Genomic DNA, 19,650 nt, shown 5'->3' on the forward strand with positions numbered 1-19,650 from the left:
GGAGGCCGCTCCGCCTCGGGGTGCTGACGCCGGGGGCGGGGCGGCGGCGCTTCACGGCCGCCCACGTCGCGCCGCGGCCTCCGCCGTAAAGCGGCGCGGCGCGGACGTGCTCCCGGTCGTGGCTTCTCGGCTGGAGCCCAAGCGCGAAGCGTGGGAGGCCAAGCCGCCGCGGTAAAGCTAGTGGACACAGAGCGGTTAGCAAAGGGCCAACGTGTTTAAAGCTAAACGCGGGAAACTAAGGGCCTGCCCTAGCGCACCCCGTCCGTCCTCCGAGCGGCCCGAGGCGGCTTCTTGGGGGGCATTGCGGATCTGTAGCATCTCCTACGCCCGTGCAGGGCCCTCGGGGTCCCTTGGTCCGGCACGAAGTCGCGCCTCCCTCATGCGCCCTAGAGCATGGCCGGCGCGGGGACCCGGGCTAGTACGCGAGCTCCCCCAGAGCGGGGTCGGGAACCTTGCGCCCAGCAGAACGCACCTCCTCAGAGCAGGCGATTTTCTAGGGTTTTGGGGAACGATTGGAGTCTGCAGAGAAGTCCGGGGGAGGGGGACGGGCGGCGCTCTCGGCCTAGGTATGGGTCTCCTCCCTCTGAGCTGCTGAGCCGCCCGACACCCGCCCCATCCCCAGGACACTGCCGGGTTTGAGCTAAACATGGACTGAAGTGTCCCATCCCTCCATGCCTGAACATGAGCTGTCCGTGGGTGTGTTGGCTCCACTGGACAATGCGGACAAAGGGTAAGCCAGAGGAATGCTGGGTTGGAGGCAGAGGACCGCAAAGAAAATGACCGGCTGGGCTTCAGGATGGGGCGGCTCACCAGCGATCAGCCGAGGGGTGAGGGTGAAGCCAGGGCAAGACACCTCTCCTCCCCACTGGGGCTGCTCCCTCTCCACATCCTCCAGGACTTTGGAGACAGGTGCTAACCAGAGAGGGACCGGGAGCTCGCCTCTGGATGAGAGACTGGGAGACCCAGAGCGTCCCTGCTTACAAAGTGAAAGAAAAGACCAGCCCCCTCTCCTTTGAGAAGCCGATCAGAATATCTCCCAAGACCAGACACCCACGAGTGAAAGAGGCATCTGGGGGGCATGGCCAGGCATCCAGCTGCCAATGTCTTCTGGGCTCGGAAGTTGAGCTGACATCACAGAGGCTGGTGTGGCTGCCACAACACAAAGCAGCAGTAGCACCAGAAGCACTAATCTCTCTTCTTGAGGTTGAGGTGGGCACTCACTGCCTAGGGCAGCGGACAGTCACTGTCTCACTGTTTGGGGTGCTGGTTGGACACAACTTGAGTGTGGTATTAGCAGTCTGTTATTTGCCCCTTCTGCTCCCAGGTGTTTGGGTTGGAAACACTGTCCTGGATGCTGGGACAGGAGGAGAGGGCCATGGGGGAATGAGGAAGACCAGCTCCCACTTGGGCTTTGGAATCAGGAAGAGACGGCACGCTCCTATCAAGCAACATACCACTTTGAATTTTCCCCTCAGTGTACAAGTGTTCTTGGCTGGTCTTCTGACCACCAATCCTTGTGAACCACATGCTCACACTAATCCCCATCCCCGTCCTCCCAGGCTGTTTTCCAACACCAGGGGAAATACGCCAAGATTGTCCTAGAGAAAATGACCACGTGGGGAACTGGACCTGGGAGGAGATGAGCTGAGCAGGTTCCGCCCTAACTGGCCAGGACAACCCTGCAAGCACTGTTAAGTTGGGTCACTCTGTGCCACTCCCTTCTGTTCATCTGTTGGGTCACTCTGTGCCATCTCCCATCTGTTCTGTTGGGGCCAGGGCTAGCAGGCTCCTGGCCCCAAGCCCAGGCAAGCCTCACTCTGATATAAGGATTCATGATCATCTCAACACGGGGGCCCTTGAGTGCTGATCCCTGGAGGTTACAGACATGAGCAAAGGGCTGAAGGCCCGCTGAGACGGCTAAGGGGTGATATGGAGCAAGGGTGAGTCTCACGTGGGTATGCAAGGTGCACACTCCTGGTGGGAAACCTGAGAGACAGCAGAGCACATTGCTGACAGTAATGCAAGTTTGGAGGCAGTGTAATCGTCCTAAAGACAAATTACACCACCAGACGGGAGAAAAACCACAGCATGCGCAGGGAAGTTGCAGACTGTGTCGGGCACTTCTCACAGGCAGCACAGCCTGCCAAGAGGTTGAACGTGCCAGGAAAGGGGGCAGGACCCCAGAGTTCTATTCCCAAGCAGTACACACTCCATTTGCTTGATTTCTTGGGGGAGGGAACCTTATCACTTCATAGAACCAACAAGTTCAGCAGCCTGAGATGCAGCAAGGGCCAGGCACAGCAATAAAACCTAACTCAGGAGCCTGGAGGCAGGTGCTGAGGACCTGCCTGCCTCACAGTCCAGAAGCGAGGCTGAGGCCTGCCTCACCCCAGGGCCTGTCAGACATCAGCGGGTAGTGTTTCCTATGTACTTGTTCAGGAGCAGTGAGTCACCCGGCTGGAGGACAAGAGTGTTGCTGGAAGGTGTGTGTGAAGGCTGGCACTCAAACATCAGAGGGATGCCTCCTGCCTGTCACGAGATACGGTAATTCAGGCGAAGCAGCGTGTCACTTCCAGGCCTCGCTCCCCAGCACCTGGGCAGTCTGGGGGCTTCCGGACTTTGTGCTTCACCTGCTGCCTGCTGGTGTGCACAAGTCTCACCACACAGAGGCCCAGGAAGAGCCACACGGCTGACAGGCGGCAAAGGGGCAGAAAGGGAGGCCAGGCTCTCCTCTTCCACCCAGATGTTATGCTGGAAGCACAGTGGCAAGGAGCCTGGGCAGGGGAGTGGGGCCCTACCCTTCAACTGTCCAAACACATCAGGGGAGGACAGTGACATGTGGAGGAACGTCGTCAGTCAGCCAACACAGAGCAAACACAACTCGACCTGCAGTGTGCAGGGAGAGGCCTTGGGGCCCAGAAATGACAGACAGGGAGCTCGGCAGTCGCTTCAGGTGCTTTTATTAGTTCCACTGCACGGCTGGAGTCCAGGTAACGTTAACGCAAACCCAACTGAAACACACCTTCGAGTCCCAAGCGGAGCCGAAGCGGGAGCACCAGGGGCAGACTGGTGGGAGGAAGCCAAGGCAGCCGGCTACGATCACCTGGGCAGGTGTGCACTCAATCACCCCTCACTGGGTTACAGTGCCTGGTAGCATGAGAGGGGTGTCCACATGAGGGCAGGTAGGATGCAGGTGGGGCTGGGGACCCCTTCCCCTGTGTGAGAGGAGGTGGCTGAGCTGCCTGGGCCTGAGCCCTCCAGCAGGGCACCCTCCACACCCTTTCACTGAGCTCTGACTCTCCTTGGACAATAAAATAAAGTGCATTACTGAACAAAGAGTGACTCAGAAGCAGAGAAATCACAATGCTTTTTCTTTAGCTAAAAGACAAAAGGAAATAAATGGAATTATGCAGATGCCAGAACTTCAGAGTGAGGAGAAAACTGGTTGAAGAGAAAAGGAAACCAGCTTGGTGGATCAAGGTGAGAGAGCAAGCAGAGGAGGAACTAGGGGTGGGGGCGGCGGGGTCTCAGAAATCTGCACTCTCTGACCCTACGCCAACGCTGGGAGACACAGAGTCTAAGCACAGGGCCTGCAGACACAGGCCATCTGCAACCTCACATCTGATCGCAGGGCCCAGGCGACACAGAGGCCAGAGCTCCAGCAGCACAGCTGTTAGGAGCAGGACCAGGCAGTCTCGCAGGCAGCCGCAGATAAGCTGGGGAGACACACACCGGCAGCTCTGCACCTCTCCTGCCCCTCCAGAACAGACAGCTCTGCCGCAGTGAGACCCAAACCAACGGGCTCCTGGCCCTAAGAGCAGACATTCTATGTTTTTCATTTGGTGTCCCACACCAGGTGGACCTGAAGGTGCCAGGCACGGCCTTCACCACAGGAGAAACCAACACGCAAGTATTCTCTGTCCACAGTGCCAAGGGTAAGGGAGGGTCACACAGGCCTGCACCCCACCCCCAGACCAGAGACATGAAGTCCCCAAGCACAGTCTGTGTCTGGGCTGGCCTCCCTGGTGGGCGCCTTACATCTCAAAGATACGGCTCTCGTTAAGGCAAAGAGGCATCAGGATGCCCACAACTCCCTGGGGAAGGGCCAGACCATAGCCTGGCCACAGAGGAAATGTGGGGACCCCAGAGCACATGTGTAAGGTCCAACCACGACCTCTGTCCTGGGATGGCCCGGACCTCACACCGTCAGCATAGTATCAACTGTCCGATGCCCCCACAGCAATGCCACACAGCCCTCATGACAGGCCAAGCCCCTACTCCCTCACCCAGGCCTGTCTCAATGGCCTCATCACTGTGCCAAAGGCCAGGGGCTGGGTGGGGCAACGGGAAGGGATGGTGTACAGGGCGAAGGAGACCAGAGCTTCCAGTCCCGAGCAACCCAGCTCACCCCATGCAAGCCCAGTCAGCAGTGTTGGCTGTCTGTAGGGGCTACCTACTTGGCGTGAGCCACCACTGCCCTCCTGCTCGGACTGCCCGTGTCTGCAGCTGTTGCAGCTGTGCAGCTTGGCAGAAAAGTCTCAGGCACTGAGGTTTACTTCCAAGGAGAAATGACTGGGGGTCCCCTGTCCACATTCACCCACTCTGCACACACCCACAAGGACTCACTAAAGGAGGGAAGGAACTGGAAACTAGTCTCTCTCACTCCCCTTTTATGCAGTTTTTATCTTAAAAAAAAATAAATAAAAGTCTTCTGGGCAGGAATTACTGATAACTATTATTACAACCAATGCAGACTTTAAAATCCCACCTGGATGTTGAGTGAGAGCAAGAAAAAGGGTGGGCAGCAATTAACCTGCAGATCAAGCAGACAGGAGGCCGGTGAGCCCGTGGCCACTTGAGTTCCCACCAGACAATGGCTACTGGAAGGGGAAGAAGTGGCCCTCACAGGCAGGGTCTGCCCCAGAGCAATAGGGTACAGAGGCCATCAAGAGCTCCCAACCAAAAACACGGGAGAGGCAAGAACAAAAAGCATCCAAGAGGAAGGAAAGAGAATGCTGGATGGCAGCAACAAGCTGTCCCCGCCCCTCCAATCCCAGGTGATGATTTAGAGGTACCCAGTCCTTCCACCACAGTGGGGGCTGGTAACCAGGTAGGCGTGCCAGGCGTCCGGGCCTAGCAGACTGGTTTCAGCCTGCAGAGCACCAGCCTGGCTCCCTCCCTCCAGGGAAGTCTGGTGCTAAGAAGCTTTGTCGGTCACAGACCCCAGGGCAGCCACCCCCGCCCCGCCCTTCAAGGCTGCCAGCTGTGGGGCACAGTAACAACGATCCTGACTTCAGAGAGGGCTGGGGTGGACCCAGTCCTGCCAGCAGGGGCCGGGAGCCCTAGGTCCTGGGGAGGCTGCACATCTCGCAGTGGCCAGTGCCTGGCTGGTTCATGAAGGTGCAGTGCTGACAGGCCCACATGGCGGCCGTGGTGGCGTGCGTGGAGCCCCCAATGGCTCCATACTCGTGGAGGCCCGGAAGCTGCACACCAACTGTGCCTGTGGGGTGGGAAAAGAAGTGAATGTTCATCATTTCTGCACAGGAAGACGTTCTATCCCGTCTGAGAGCTCTGTGCTACTGCTTATCAGAGTAAAAGTGGACTCAAAGCAATTACTACAGGCGCGGGCAGATGCAGCTCGAGAACCCCCACCACGGGTCCTCTGCTCACATATAGAACCATGCTAAATAAAGCTGTTGTCTGCAGAGCTTAAAGCTGTCACCTGTGACCAACTCAGTCCACCTGCCCACCCTCCTGGCTTGCTGTGTCAGTGGTTCCTTCCTCTTTATTGCTGAGTGGTACTTCTCTGTGTGAACATCATCATTGCATAGCCATTTCCCTCTTGACGGAAATTTGGGTCATTTCCAGTTTTGAGCTATTATGAACAAAGCTGCCATAAATGTTGTTGCACGAATCTTTGTGTGGACCTGTATTTTCATGTCTCTTAGGTAAAAACCTAGGAGTGGGCTTGCTGGGTCCTAGGGTAAGTGAGCATTTATAAGAAACTGCCAGACTGTTTTCACATTCTCACCAGTGTGTGCGAGGGTTCCAGCTGCTCTGCAAGCTCACTAGCACTGGATACTGTCAGTTTTTTTCATTTTAGCCACTCTATGAATGTGTAATGGTATCTCATTTGTTTTAATCTGCATTTTCCTGATGACTGTGGATGCTGACCATTACTATATCTCTTGTTGTGAAATGATGAAGTCTTTCACCCAGTTTTTTACCCACGCTCTTTCTGTTTTGGTTATCAATTATCCATATGCAGAGCTCTATTTTAGCTGTGAGTCCTGTGTCACTCACATGTGTGTTATTAGTTATCCTTATGCAGAGTTCTATTTTACCTGTGAGTCCTGTGTCATTCATGTGTATCACAAATATTCTTTCCTGGTCTGTGCCTTGCCTTTTCTCGTTTTTAACAGTGTCTTTGATGAGCATAAATGCTTCATTTTGATAAAGCCCAGGTGGCCAATCTTCACAGTCAGTGTTTTCTCTGTCCTGCCTCAAGGTCCTGCTTCCTGCCTAAAACAATCTTTGCCTGCCCCAAGGCCCTGAAGATACTCAACTTGGTTTTTTAAATAAATGCTTTATAGTTTTAGCTTTCACCATTAGGCCTATGATCCATCTTGAGTTGATTTTGTATATTGTAGAGGTCAAGGTTCATTTTATGCACACAGATATCCAGTTGTTCCATCACACTTTCCTGAAATGGCCATTGTCTCCTCACTTAACTGCTCTGGTGCCCTTGTTATCAACTAATTCTCAAGTCTCTATCTGTGTTGATTCTCACACAGACACCATGCTGTCTTAATCACTGCAGCTTCGTGGTCCTGAAATCAGGTAGTGCCTGTCCTCCAACTTTGTTCTTCTTTTTCAAGACTGCCTTCTAGGCCCTCTACATTCCCAGATAAATTTTATAACTTATTTTTTACTCCCCTCCCCCGCCAAAAAAAGTCTATGGGGATTTTCATTGGGATTGCACTGATTGTTTTGAGGGAAACTGACATCTTAAAAATATATTGAGTCTTCTGATCCAGAAAGATGGTATTTCTTTCCATTTACTTAGTTCTTCACTTGGCAAGGTGTTAGCTTTTAGCAAAGAGCTCTTATGCGGCTTCTTTAAATGCATCCCTAGGTATCTTATGTTTTGTGATGCTTTGTAAATGGTACTCTATTATTAATTTTGGTTACCAGTCCTATGCATAACATGTTGAGTTCCATGAGTAGATTATCTGTTGACAGGATCTGATAATCACATAATACACTTTTTAGCAAAGCGAGTGTCATCAACACCAGGAGCTCTCCAACCAGAGGCTGCAGGCAGATTGTCACCCTGCTGCTGTGGGACTGACACCTGACACGGGCTTGGGTTTCTCTTATCCCGTCTAAGCATGAGGGGTGGAGCCAACAGGCCCCAGCTCCTATATGGGCACTTGCTTTAGGTTGGTGTCTAATAGAGATGGCAAAAACATGCTAAATGCTCGGACTGAAACCTTTTCAGATCTAGTTTTCCTTTTCTCAAACCAGACCAATGCGTATCCAGAATAACCTCCTGGCAACCTGCCCTTCCTTTAGGTCCACATGAAGCATCTCTGCACATTCTTGGCTTCCCTGTGTGCAGTCTCTGCTGGCACTCTCTCTGGGCCGAGCTTAAAATATTAAAGCTGCTGCAATCAATGTTTCTGTGTGAAGGATCCGAAAATAACATTGGGGGTGGAGAGCCCATTACGTGGGAGTTATACCAGGTGCTGACTGCCAGTGGCCGGCACCACCCCACTGTCTACCCAAGGACACAAGGCTGCGGGGTTTCACTTTAGGGAGTTTGGTGAGAACAACTTGTCCTCTGTCTGTCTTAGAACATCTGAGCAATATTTCAGAACATGAGGGGAAGAAGAATACATGGCACACCTAGCCAGCCAAATTACAGTTTGGTTGTCAGAAGTGTATAAAAAGAAAACTTAACAAAAAGCACAACACAACAAATACTAAGGCTCTTCAAACCACTGAGCTTCTGGATATTTTAGTTCAAGAGAGAATAACTTTTTTTTTTTTCTTGTGAGGAGGACTAGCCCTGAGCTAACATCCGATGCCAATCTTCCCCTTTTTTCTTGAGGAAGACTGGCCCTGGGCTAACATCCGTGCCCATCTTCCTCTACTTTATATGGGACACTGCCACAGCAGGGCTTAACAAGCGGTGCGTCGGTGTGCGCCCAGGATCCGAACCTGCAAACCCTGGGCTGCTGCAGTAGAGCGCACGCACTGAACCACTGCGCCACTGGGCGGCCCGAGAATAACTTTCCACTAGACTCCTTCATGGCTCAGATTCCACTGAGGTTTTTCTTGGCTAATTTTGGCTCTATTATCTATCCACTAGATTGAGAAAATGGTTTAAACATTTTTTTATACATATTTTCAAGGCTGTCTTAAGAGGGCATTCCAGTATTTTTCAAAGCCACAGGGAAAAGGGCTGCCACAGCTGCCTGCCATGTTGAGTTCTTGGCTGGATGGGATCAGCTGCACACTGCACCTGCCCAAGACCAACTGACAGAAGGCTCTCACTAGAGCAGCGTGGTCTCAGGCTCCTGGAGACACAAGATCCCCACGTTCTATTCTATAAGTTTTTTCCTTCTTATCAAGAAAGCTCTGAGGACTGGTGGGAAAAAGAAAAGCCTGAGGAGCAAAGCAAAAGGTTTCTGTACTCTCAGCACTCATGTGAATGTAGTTTCTGTTTATCTAAAACAATGACTTTAAAATTGTTCCTAAGATGCCTGAAGATTAGCTTATCCAGTGAATACATGTATAAAAATTCACTGAGCTGTATACCAAAGATCTGTGGCCTTTATATATGTATGTTACATCAAGGAAAAAGTTTGTGTGCCCGGGCAGAGGTCAGTTTGTTCTTGTTCAACTGCCCATGATGCCCATCAGAATGCATCTTGGGTCAGGCTTCTAGGGCATAAGAAGTACTGGGGCTTTGAAGAGCATGTGTCTAGCTCCCTGGGCTCTGGCAAAGGGACCATGAGGGTGTGACCCTTGGGACCAAGGAAGGGGAGGACACTTACTGCAGAGCTGCTCGATGGTGGCCCACTGCTCAGACTTCTTCCACGTCTGGGCAAGCTCCTCATTTCTGGTCCTCACGGCCTCTAGCAGCAAGCTGATGCTGTCCTGCAAGAAGCCAAAAAAGAAGGTTCCAACTTGCTTTGCCTATGGTGGACAGAGTCTTGTTAATAGGTTTCTTCCCCAACATCAGGATACACTTCAGAGGGAATTTTAAAAATCTCACAGACTGTCACTATGAAACGCAAAATGCCACACACTTAGGTCTATAAATACAAGTGCTAATGGAGCTAAAATTTAAATTCTTGCCAAATCACCCCAAGTTGGCTACTGTGCTCCTCTCTGTCATGGGCTGACAGAGTGCTCAATCACCTAGATAATAAAGGCTCACGTCCCTTCTCCTGGGGGCTTAGATGGATGGACAGGAGCCCTGTGGTTGTGAAGTCCATCCTCCTCCCTCACACTCTCCCCTTGGGCTCTTTATCTTCTCAATTGTGTCTTTAAACATGCACTTTATATCCTAGGCCTCCAGTGTCAAAGGGCAGAGAATTAAAATAGTTTATACAATGAGAGATTTATAAAGCCTTCAGGGGGCTCTCAGTACCTACAGAAAATGTTTTCTAACAGGTGATTGCGAAACAGTACACATTTACTAGCAAGAAAGCCTTAATATCGAGAACCTAACTTTTCACCACCTGTCCAACTGGACGGGCAACGGCTGAACCTGGGCCCAGAAGTGCAATTCTCTAGGCTTAACAAGGAAGGCAAAGCCAGTGGGAAGTCTCAGGGTGCCTGGTGTCACAATATCAGAAGTGGGTAATGTGGGGACAAAACACAGACACAAGATAAACCCAGCAGGATACAAGAACAACTACAGGCCAACCTGACATAGAAAAGCAGTGGGGAGGGAGGGGCCTCTCCATTCTATGCTGTCACCTCCAGGGAAACGTGCTGAGTCAGTGGTATCAGTGGCTCAAAAAGAACTCATTCCTTTCTCTGGCATTTCCTTGGGTCTCAGGCAGAAAAAAGGCCAAAATAGAAGGACATCCATGACATGGCACATGCAAGGGGCCTCCTGGCTGGACCCGCTGCCCACTGCCCCCACACTGCTCAGATCACAACTGCCATCTGTAACGCTCGCCCTCTTCTTCCCCACAGCGTGTCTTAAAAATGCCAACTGTGCAGCTGTGCACTTGGGGCCTGGACACTGGCCAACCTTCTGGGCCAAGGCGATAAAACCAAAGTTGATTCGGGAGGAAGGGAGATATCAGTAAGAAGCAGAGGCTGTGATTCTGAAACTGTTAGGACAGGAATTTTTAAATCGTTGGATCTCTAATGCTTCATGCTAGAGGACACAGAGCTCAATAAGCTCTACTTCCCAAGTGATTATAGCAAACAAACTGTCCTCCACCACAGAGGACAGACACTTAAGAAGTTGTTTCCATGCAAATGCTAAACATGAAACAATTCATCTTTCCACCAACAAGCCCCCTGTGAAAAGCAACTGCCCACAGGATGTAAGGGGGCACTTCAACCCAAGTCCCAGCCATGCTCTGGTTCGTGAGCAAAGGAAGCAACTCTTTACAGGCAACCCCCCTCCCCAGAGACCACCAAAGCCAGGTGCTCAGCAGGCATGCACACTCAAACCTGTACCTGCAGAGGCATGACTTCATTGGTGACCAGAAACAGCAGGAGGTGGAAATCCGAGATGGTATCCAAGAACACAGATGAGGTATTCTGGGACAAATAGGTAGCCAAACTATGGAAGTCCTAGAGTGATGGGGGTGGGAGGGAAGGAAACAAACATGGACATTCCATTACAACTCCCCATGCCAGACTCAGAGGAGAGCCATTTTCCTCCTAAGACATAAATGAACACGTTTAATGATGATGGACATCTCTCTCCCTCTCTTTCTATATCCACTGATGAGGACCCAAGGACAGAACACACAGGTGCAGAATAAGGTGTGGCCTCCTCTCCCAGGAAGATGCTCTCAGGACATCTGACTTATCCAAGTGTGTTAAGAAAGCATATTTATGAAGCTAACCCAGATGTGAGCCACATTCAAACAGACAAAAAACGCCCCCCTTCCCTCTAGGTGGAGAGTGGGCTGTGGGAAGGGCCCACCTTGGGGCCAGGAGACCCGTCTGCTTTTTCTGTCTAGTTGCATTGCTGATCTAGGGCAGCATGATAGTGAGGAGTAGAAATTGTGTGTGGGCACGTGGAGGTAGACATTATGCAACACTAATACTTTCAGCAAAAGGAAAAAGAGGAGATTCAAGAGTGCTACCCCACTAAGTGGCTCTGCACCCCTACAAGCACCCTGAGTCCCTGGACAGATGGGCAGTGAGGAGACCAATACATCAGAGAGGTTTTATAAACAAATCACTGCTTCAGAAGAAAATCTCATTATAGATATTCTTTAACCAAGCCATTTTCTGCAATGCCTGTTAACAAATTAGGAACTAAGAACAAATGGGTGTTCATGGACCATCTCTGTGGCACACACAAGGCAGTCACAGCATTTCTGATCTGGCTGATCTGCCAGTGAGAGTGGAAGGCCACAACGTGAGATGTGTTGAATGAGATCAGCACCACGTGCCGGAAAGCCCGGGGGGCCAAGCCACACAAGACCCATGCAGCTCGGATGGTGCCTGAGAAACACAGCCGGTGACAGGGTGGGGAGCCAGAGCAAACAGTGAAGTGAGACATCTCCACAAAGAGATAATGCTGATTAATAAACAAACAAAAAAGTTACTGGAAGAGGACACAAAGTGACAAATTTGGGGGGAAAAAAGGAAGTCAGCTGAGAATGCTCCTTCCGGCAAATCCGTAGGCCTGAGGACTTATGGGGATTTGCCTTTGTGATCATCTGTCACTCCAGCCCCAGAGAGGGTCTCACAGTGATGAACAGTGTCTTAGAAAAAGGCCTCGCCAGGATTTGTCACAAGAATGAACCAGGACAGTTTGAAAGCTTGGTACTTTCTGGAAAAATACTGACACTAGATAAACAAGCAGTAGTTACTTTAAATTATGTTTCTAAAGACAAAGAGCTTACCTGTGTCTCACCCAATACATCTCGGTTTTCAATAGGAAATGGATTTTGCGAAATAGAAAAAGTATAAACTGGATCCTTGGGGAAAGTTGTTGTGATCTAATGGGAAAAAAACACAAACCCATGATAAACTGTGCTGTAAACAGGGGTGTGAACAATCCTCAAGTGCCCCAAAAGGCCCTGAGCACACACACCACCCCCAGAGCCCCAAGTTCCTCACAGTGGCAAAAGAACCCTCACCGTTCTACACTGAAGGGAATAGTTAACTATCAGTACCACCTCTAAATGAAAATTCTGAAACTTTGACCCAGGGAAGCAAACTCAAGAACCATTTTTAATAATTTTTTGTGTGTGAGGAGGACTAGCCCTGAGCTAACATTCGATGCCAATCTTCCCCTTTTTTCTTGAGGAAGATTGGCCCTGGGCTAACATCCGTGCCCATCTTCCTCTACTTTATACGGGATCCCGCCACAGCATGGCTTAGCAAGCGGTGTGTCGGTGCACACCCGGATCCGAACCTGCGAACCCCGGGCTGCCGCAGCGGAGCGCATGCCCTTAACCACTGTGCCACCGGGACGGCCCCTATTTTTAATAATTTTTAAGACTGCACCACCTGTGGGCAGTTTCTGTACACTGGCCCCTATAATACCTAACTTAGGCCCCACTGGGACTACCCAAGGTGCAGCTTCCTCATGATGAGCTTCTCACCCAGCTGCTCTCCTGCTTCATGGAAGAACCAGAGAGTGAACTACGGGACAGAACAGAGAGGCGAGGAGGCATCTCAGGAGCTGACTCTGCTCCCGTCACTGGGTCTGGAGGGCACGTGCAGAATCAGCCTGTGAAGGTTTTGAGGGATGCAATGACCTCCAGCGTGCTTGCTAAGGCCCTTCTGAATTCGAGCGCCCCACTCCAGGGAGGCAGGAAGAGAGCCGAGGCCTCTGCGACACAGGGCCCAGCTCTCCCGCTCTCCCTGAAGACGCAGGAGTTAAGAGCTGCATCCAAAGGGGAGCCTGAGCCCTTCATTTGGCTCAGACATGCTTTAGTAACGACAGAGGGCATTTTAAATCTAACATATAATCCATAGAAGCTACGGGGACAGTGGTTAACGTGCAAGAATCAATACAGGGCCGGCCCAGTGGCGCAAGCAGTTAAGTGCGCGCACTCCGCTGCGGTGGGCCCGGGGTTCGCCAGTTCAGATCCCGGGCGCGCACCGATGCACCACTTGGCAAGCCGTGCTGTGGCGGCGTCCCACATAAAGTGGAGGACGATGGGCACGGATATTAGCCCAGGGCCAGTCTTCCTCAGCCAAAAAAAAAAGAGGAGGATTGGCAGATGTTAGCACAGGGCTGATCGCCCTCACAAAAAAAAAAAAAAAAGAATCAATACAAATATAGCTCTTTACTCTTCCTGGCAGATGCCCCTCCCCACAAAAGCATCAGAGTGTGAGCCATCAGCCACCTTTTGGTTGACGCAGCTTCTCCTCTGTAACATGACACTAGCGGCAGCAGATTACACCTCGTCCAGATTTAGGGTAGCTATTCTGGTTCCTTTGGGACTATTTCTAAAGAATAAAAATGTTGTTCTGGTCTGTTTTCCACATCAGCAAAGGCAGCGAGCTGTTTCAGGCTGGCTGGCCCAGGATTTACTGTGCCTGTGCCAGCACTCTGAAGGATGAGCTGAGCCATCAGCAGCATCCACTCAAGCCCCGCTGGTCTTTTATTGACAAGACCTGTGGCTGTGTGGCGAAGGGTGTGGACTTAAGCTACAGTGCTATGTATCAGCCATGTAGCCTCTGTCAGCTACGAATGCTAGGCCTCACTTTGTTCATCTGCAAGATAAAGATGATCCAAGAGCCTATGCCTCCTAAGGCTGCTGTGAGGATTAAATGCGCTCAGACTTGTAAAGTCCTCAGAACCAGGCCCGGCACACACAGGGCTCAGTCTCGACTGCTGTCATGGTTCTAAAGACGGTGGAGGGGCTGTCCATGCTGCAGAGACAAAGGTCTGTGGACTGCTCAGGTCTCTCCCTTTGGGAAGGCAGAGTCGGTAATGGACAGGCAACAAGAGAATACCTACTACTAAGTAAATGTGGAATTAACGGAAGTATTTGTTAGACTTGCAATTGCCACTTGGAGAGCAACAGAACCAAAGTCCACCTCGCAGTTTGTGACTATCTCAGATGCCAGAGGGGAGAAGATGCAGGGCATCAGGCACCTGGTCTTGTGCTTAGACCCTCTCCCTACCCAGCCTGCCTTGGGGTCAACTAGCCCAGACACCTCCAGAGCACGGGCACAGAAGCCTAGAGGAACACAGTTCATCCCTTTCCCTCCTGAAACAACCACAGGTCACAAGATTTGAGGACATCAGATAGCCCTAGTCAGGCCATGGGTCTGGAGCCAGGCAAGGAGCTGAGTACACTTGTCTGGGTACCTGCTCTCAAGGGAATGCTTCAACCTCCTTCCACGAAAAAGGAAAGCCTGGGTATCACAGGGCGAAATGTTCCCTCGACAATCAAATACTTTCAAAACAATGCACTAAGGCAAGAACTTAGCTCCTTTAGGGAAGAAAAGGGGAGGCGAGGTCACTGGGAGGGACGACCTTAGAAAGCTGGCTTTAAATCATGCCGACTCTTCCTAAGCGTACGTCCCATCAATCTGCTTTCATCTTAATTACACCCTAGGTAGTCTAAAAAACAGATGCCTTTCCGGCCTAGGTAATAAATATGTTCTCAGGAGCTGTCAATTGGAATGGAGCATCGATGGACTTGGCTCACGGGGACCCACTGCTCCAAATGCAGTGCGAGTTTACAGTCTGAATCACATGCCTGTCCTGAGTCCAAACGCAGCCCGAATAGATCCTGGCAGGCAACAGTTAGGAAATGAGCTGCCTCCCATCCTCCCCTTTGGACAGAGCTCTGAGTGTCAGGCGTTCATCTTGCAGCATTCCGGGGCTATCTGGCCTGGGGCCACATCTCTGCGACCAGAGCACACTTCCAGAAAGGAGCTGAGACTATGGGAACATGCACTGGAGCTAGACCTTCTTGGCTCCTGGGTTCCCCCCACCAGGAAACCACACTGCCTCTCACTCAAGAACAGAGTCACAGCTGTGTCCCCTAGGGACCAACTCAGGTGAGGTGGCCCCCTTGAGCTCGGCTGTGGCAGCTTAGCTGTTACTGGGGTGGCAGGTGCACATGTGCATACGGAGCCGCCGGGGCTCACTGACCTGGAGGCTGCTTGGTCCGGCTGCTGGTTCTTTGTTGCACTTTAGTTTGGGAGAAGTTAACCTCCAGGTTGTTTTTAAGGAAATAAAAAACTGAAACTAAAAGAAAAAGCCCTTACAATTGTGAGCTTTTCAGGGATACCAGGAGCTGGGTGATTCAAACATCTCCTAGGTGCCTGTCCTGTGCCAAGCCGAGGGGCAACTGTCCAAGCCACTGCTGCCCTTGCGTGGCCACCACCTGGCAGTCCTGACCTCCAGTGCACCCACTGGGAGCTTGGGGCCGGAGGAGGACACACACTTACGTCTATGATCAGATACTCCACAGGCAGGGGGCGGGCCAACTGTGTGATCTCGTTGCCAAACTTGTCTATGTCCTGAAACAGGAGACAAAGGTGAACGGCAAGAGTGAAGGTGTGCTGATCAGTGACATGTTTTTCCTTTCACATGTTTGTCTCACTTTTCAAATTGTTACAATTCTTGTTGAAGTATACAAAAAGCAGAAAGGAAAATGTGCATATTTTTGCAATGACTCCACCTTCCCTCATTTTTTGGAGCTCTTTATGACGGTCATAGGATGAGAAAGCAGCCATGCTCTTAGCTAATGGGGAGTCTCCACTGGGAGAACATGTTAGAGCCTCCCTGCCCTCCCCACTCGGCACTCCAGCCCAGCACTAAAGCTGTCTGAGGCGTGGGCCCAGGGCTCCCGCCTGCCCCTCAGGCTGCATCTGTGCCCTCTCCTCCTCCACAGGCTCCCTCAGTCTCAAGTCTAAATGCTAATTCTTAACAATCTTACACCTCTGAAAACTCAACTTTATGGAAACTTAATACTCGAACATTAATAAAATAAATACGCACACAAATGAGTACACATACACACAAATACCCAGACATGGAAAACCCCACCACCAATCTGTCAAAGTCTACACTAGTTTTGCTTTGTCAGATGCACGGAACATAAAGTTTAATTATGGGGAAAAATGGCCAGCATATGTTCATTAATCATAAAATGACAATTAGATCTGATTTATGTCAAACATGCTGAGTTCAAACAGAGCTCTAGAAATAAATTCATATGAACCAATGCTTTTCATTAAAGATTCTGCAAGAGGGGGTCATATTTTCTATCTAAATCATCACTTAACATTATATAAATCATTCACTGAGTCATATATAAATTATACATCCATAATTTCCAATTATGGGGCCTTACATAAAAGTTTATGTTTATTAAAGCTCTCAGACCCGAATGGATGCCAAGCAGATCTCCCTGAGGCTGCCGGGTGAAGCAAGGTCCCCCGCCCCCCGTACATTCACACCTTCCCAGGGACATCAGAGGCCCACACCATCTTTTGAGACAACCCTCACAGGCTGCTCCTAAGTTAAACCAAGTCCATTATCGTAATGGCAAGTACAGAGGCCCCATTTGGCCTTGCTCCTTTTGTGTAGAAATTAACATTTCTGGTCTGCAAACCTCTCAGTTTATCCATTATCCATACCTTCTCTATCTTTCCTCTACCTTTTCTCTACCCACAACCTAGAGAGCTGCCAATGAAAACTTGCACCTTTGCCTTCCCAGAAAATGGTCCAAATATATCTAACCAGCTGGCTATACAGGGAACATTAGCACCCCATCAAAGGACATGTTCCTGGAAACAATACACAGCTGGTCTGCCTTCCTTTGAACTGGAATTACTTTCCACTCCATTTGGGTAAGAGCCGTTTGTCCTTCCATGTGACAGTGGCTGCCCTGTGTTCATTTCTGCAGTAATCAGGTTGGGCCCAGCTTTCCACGGCTCTACTGGCTTTGCCAGGGGCAGCCTGAGATATGAGCCTGCTGAGTGGGTCCTGGGGCCCCAGAAGTGGCAGTTTCTCGACGCAGGAGATTCGGTAGGAGGTGGGAATCAAATCCAATCAAACTAAATCACCATTTCCAAAAATACAGGCTTGCCCCTACAAGATATAACCTGCAACAACTCACACATAATTAGCCCATCTGGAATTCATCTTCAAATCTAATTAAGCTCTAATATGCAGAAACATTTTCCAGCACCTGTTCCTTTAATCTTTCCCTCCAGGGATTTTCTTGTTAAATGCCCCCTCACTTTTTTTGTGTCCTGCTATTCGCTTTCAAATTTAACTACCCAACTGTACCTTTCTGCTCCCCAAGAAAATAAAGATGTTGCATCTCCCTCTCTTCCCTGGGGGGAAAATCAGGTAACTCTCCCCCATGCCCTCACTCAAATGTTCTTGCCAGCCAATCCCTAGCCCTATATATCATTTTAAAAGGCAATTACTTTTTAAGGGTGTTAGCAAATGTCAGGCGGAATACACTAAGAGGAAGACATCTTAATTCTAAGTTTGGCAGCCGCCAAAGCGTCAGCAGTTTTATCTCCAACTGAAGCAAGACACTGGGCGAGTCAGAAATCGATGTCCCCAATGCCACCTCACTAGCTGCTATCAGCTATGTCTGGAAATAGCAGCACCACGGTTGTGACATCAAAGAGAAATCCAGGGATCTCTGTCTTTATTGGCTCGAAGGCATGTGGGCTTTGTGCCAGGACAACAGCAAACCCCACTGATTGGGTGGCACCATCTTGCTTTGGAAAAGGCAAATAAAACCCTTAATGTCTTGCTTTTCTCTCTAAAGAACTCACAAAAAGGGTAACTAGTGACACTATCAGCTTAATCAGATACTTCAAAGGATAAAGCAAGAAAAAACAAGGTTCTCAGAACAAAGTTTCTTAAAGAATCACAGTTGAGGAAAACAATCTGGTCGATAAGCACCTACAGAGCACCTGTTAGACGCAAACAGAACCAGCAGCTGACACTTAGGCGCTCACAGTGCCCGGTCCAGGCTCGACACCACACGCACACGGCCACTGGGTCCTCAATGCATGATGAAGATACGAAGGATCACAAAAATGAGTTAACCTGCCTGAGATCTAACAGCTAGCAGGGGCAGAGGAGGGGTTAGAGATCGGGTCCATCCACACCAGAACTCAGGGGGCTGGCCCTGTGGCTTGGTGGTTAAGTGCGTGCGCTCCACTACTGGCTGGCGGGGTTCGGATCCTGGGCACACACCGACGCATCGCTTGTCTGGCCACGCTGAGGTGGCGTCCCACATACAGCAACTAGCAGGATGTACAACTACGACATACAACTATCTACTGGGGCTTTGGGGAGAAAAGAAAAAATAAAGGAGGAGGATTGGCAATAGATGTTAGCTTAGGGCTGGTCTTCCTCAGCAAAAAGAGGAAGACTGGCATGGATGTTAGCTCAAGGCTGATCTTCCTCACAAAAAAAAAAAAAAATCAATGAAACAGAAAACGAAAAACAACAAAGAAAATCTATGAGACACACCAGAACTCAGGATCTCAGCAACAGAACTCGCCCATTCTACTCCTCAACACAGTGCTGGCGCCATGGGGTCAGCACATTCCAACTCCACTCTTGCCCTCATGGGCATCTTGTGGGCACAGGCCCCTGCCCTGACAGCAGACTCACACCGCGCAAGACTCACCATCTCCAACTCAAAGGAAAGAATGAAAACCAAGCTCGGACGTTTTTCCTGGACTGGGATATTATGCTAACACATTGTTCAGAATCTCTTCTCTTGTTGGCAACTTCTTGATTAATTGATAAATTTTCCTGAATAATGCTGGAAGCAAACATAATCTCCTGTGATTAAAACATTTGTTTAAAAAAGTTGAATACTGTAGGGTCTTGCCCCAACAAATACAAAAATGTATTATGGAGCTACAATAAATACATAAATAAATGGATAAATGGATTATGGATCTCAATGTAAAATTAAATTATAAAAGCACCAGAAAAAAATACAGGTAAATATATAGCTTTGGGGGGCCAGCCCAGTGGTGCAGCGGTTAAGTGCGCGCACTCCGCTTCGGCGGCCCGGGGTTCACAGGTTCGGATCCCAGGCGCGCACTGACACACCGCTTTTCAAGCCATGCCATGGCGGCATCCCATATAAAGCAGAGGAAGATGGGCACAGGTGTTAGCCCAGGGCCAATCTTCCTCAGCAAAAAAAAGAGGAGGATTGGCAACAGATGTTAGCTCAGGGCCGGTCTTCCTCACACACACACACAAAAAATATATATACAGCTTTGGGATAAAGAATTACTTTCTAAGTATGATGACAAAGGCAGAAATTATAATGAAAAAGGATTAAGGTATCTTTGAAATCAGAAAATATTTCAGCTTCTTTGTATGAAAAGTATAAAGAAAATGATAGCCTGGTATGTGTTTGCAACATATGACAAAGAGTTAACACATAAAGACCTCACAAATAAACGTAAAAA

At 50.0% G+C, this 19,650-nt stretch overlaps 1 protein-coding gene across 4 annotated transcripts in view; it reads right to left on the reverse strand.

The window, feature by feature from the left end:
* Window positions 1–2,943: 2,943 nt before the first annotated feature.
* Window positions 2,944–19,650, reverse strand: part of NPLOC4 (NPL4 homolog, ubiquitin recognition factor) — a 66,992-nt gene continuing 50,285 nt past the window's right edge. For 3 of the 4 annotated variants that reach the window (XM_058561865.1, XM_058561864.1, XM_058561862.1), the window contains 5 exons: window positions 15,634–15,705; window positions 12,117–12,212; window positions 10,711–10,827; window positions 9,063–9,165; window positions 2,944–5,500 (listed from right to left, as the gene is read on the reverse strand). In XM_058561865.1, the coding sequence (XP_058417848.1) occupies window positions 5,343–5,500; window positions 9,063–9,165; window positions 10,711–10,827; window positions 12,117–12,212; window positions 15,634–15,705 (546 nt within the window). In that variant the 3' untranslated portion in view covers window positions 2,944–5,342. The remainder of the gene's footprint in view (window positions 5,501–9,062; window positions 9,166–10,710; window positions 10,828–12,116; window positions 12,213–15,633; window positions 15,706–19,650) is intronic. The other variant, XM_058561863.1, reaches the window with a different exon arrangement.

Source organism: Diceros bicornis, chromosome 18 (assembly GCF_020826845.1).
Source record: "Diceros bicornis minor isolate mBicDic1 chromosome 18, mDicBic1.mat.cur, whole genome shotgun sequence".
NCBI classification, from domain to species: Eukaryota; Metazoa; Chordata; class Mammalia; order Perissodactyla; family Rhinocerotidae; genus Diceros; species Diceros bicornis.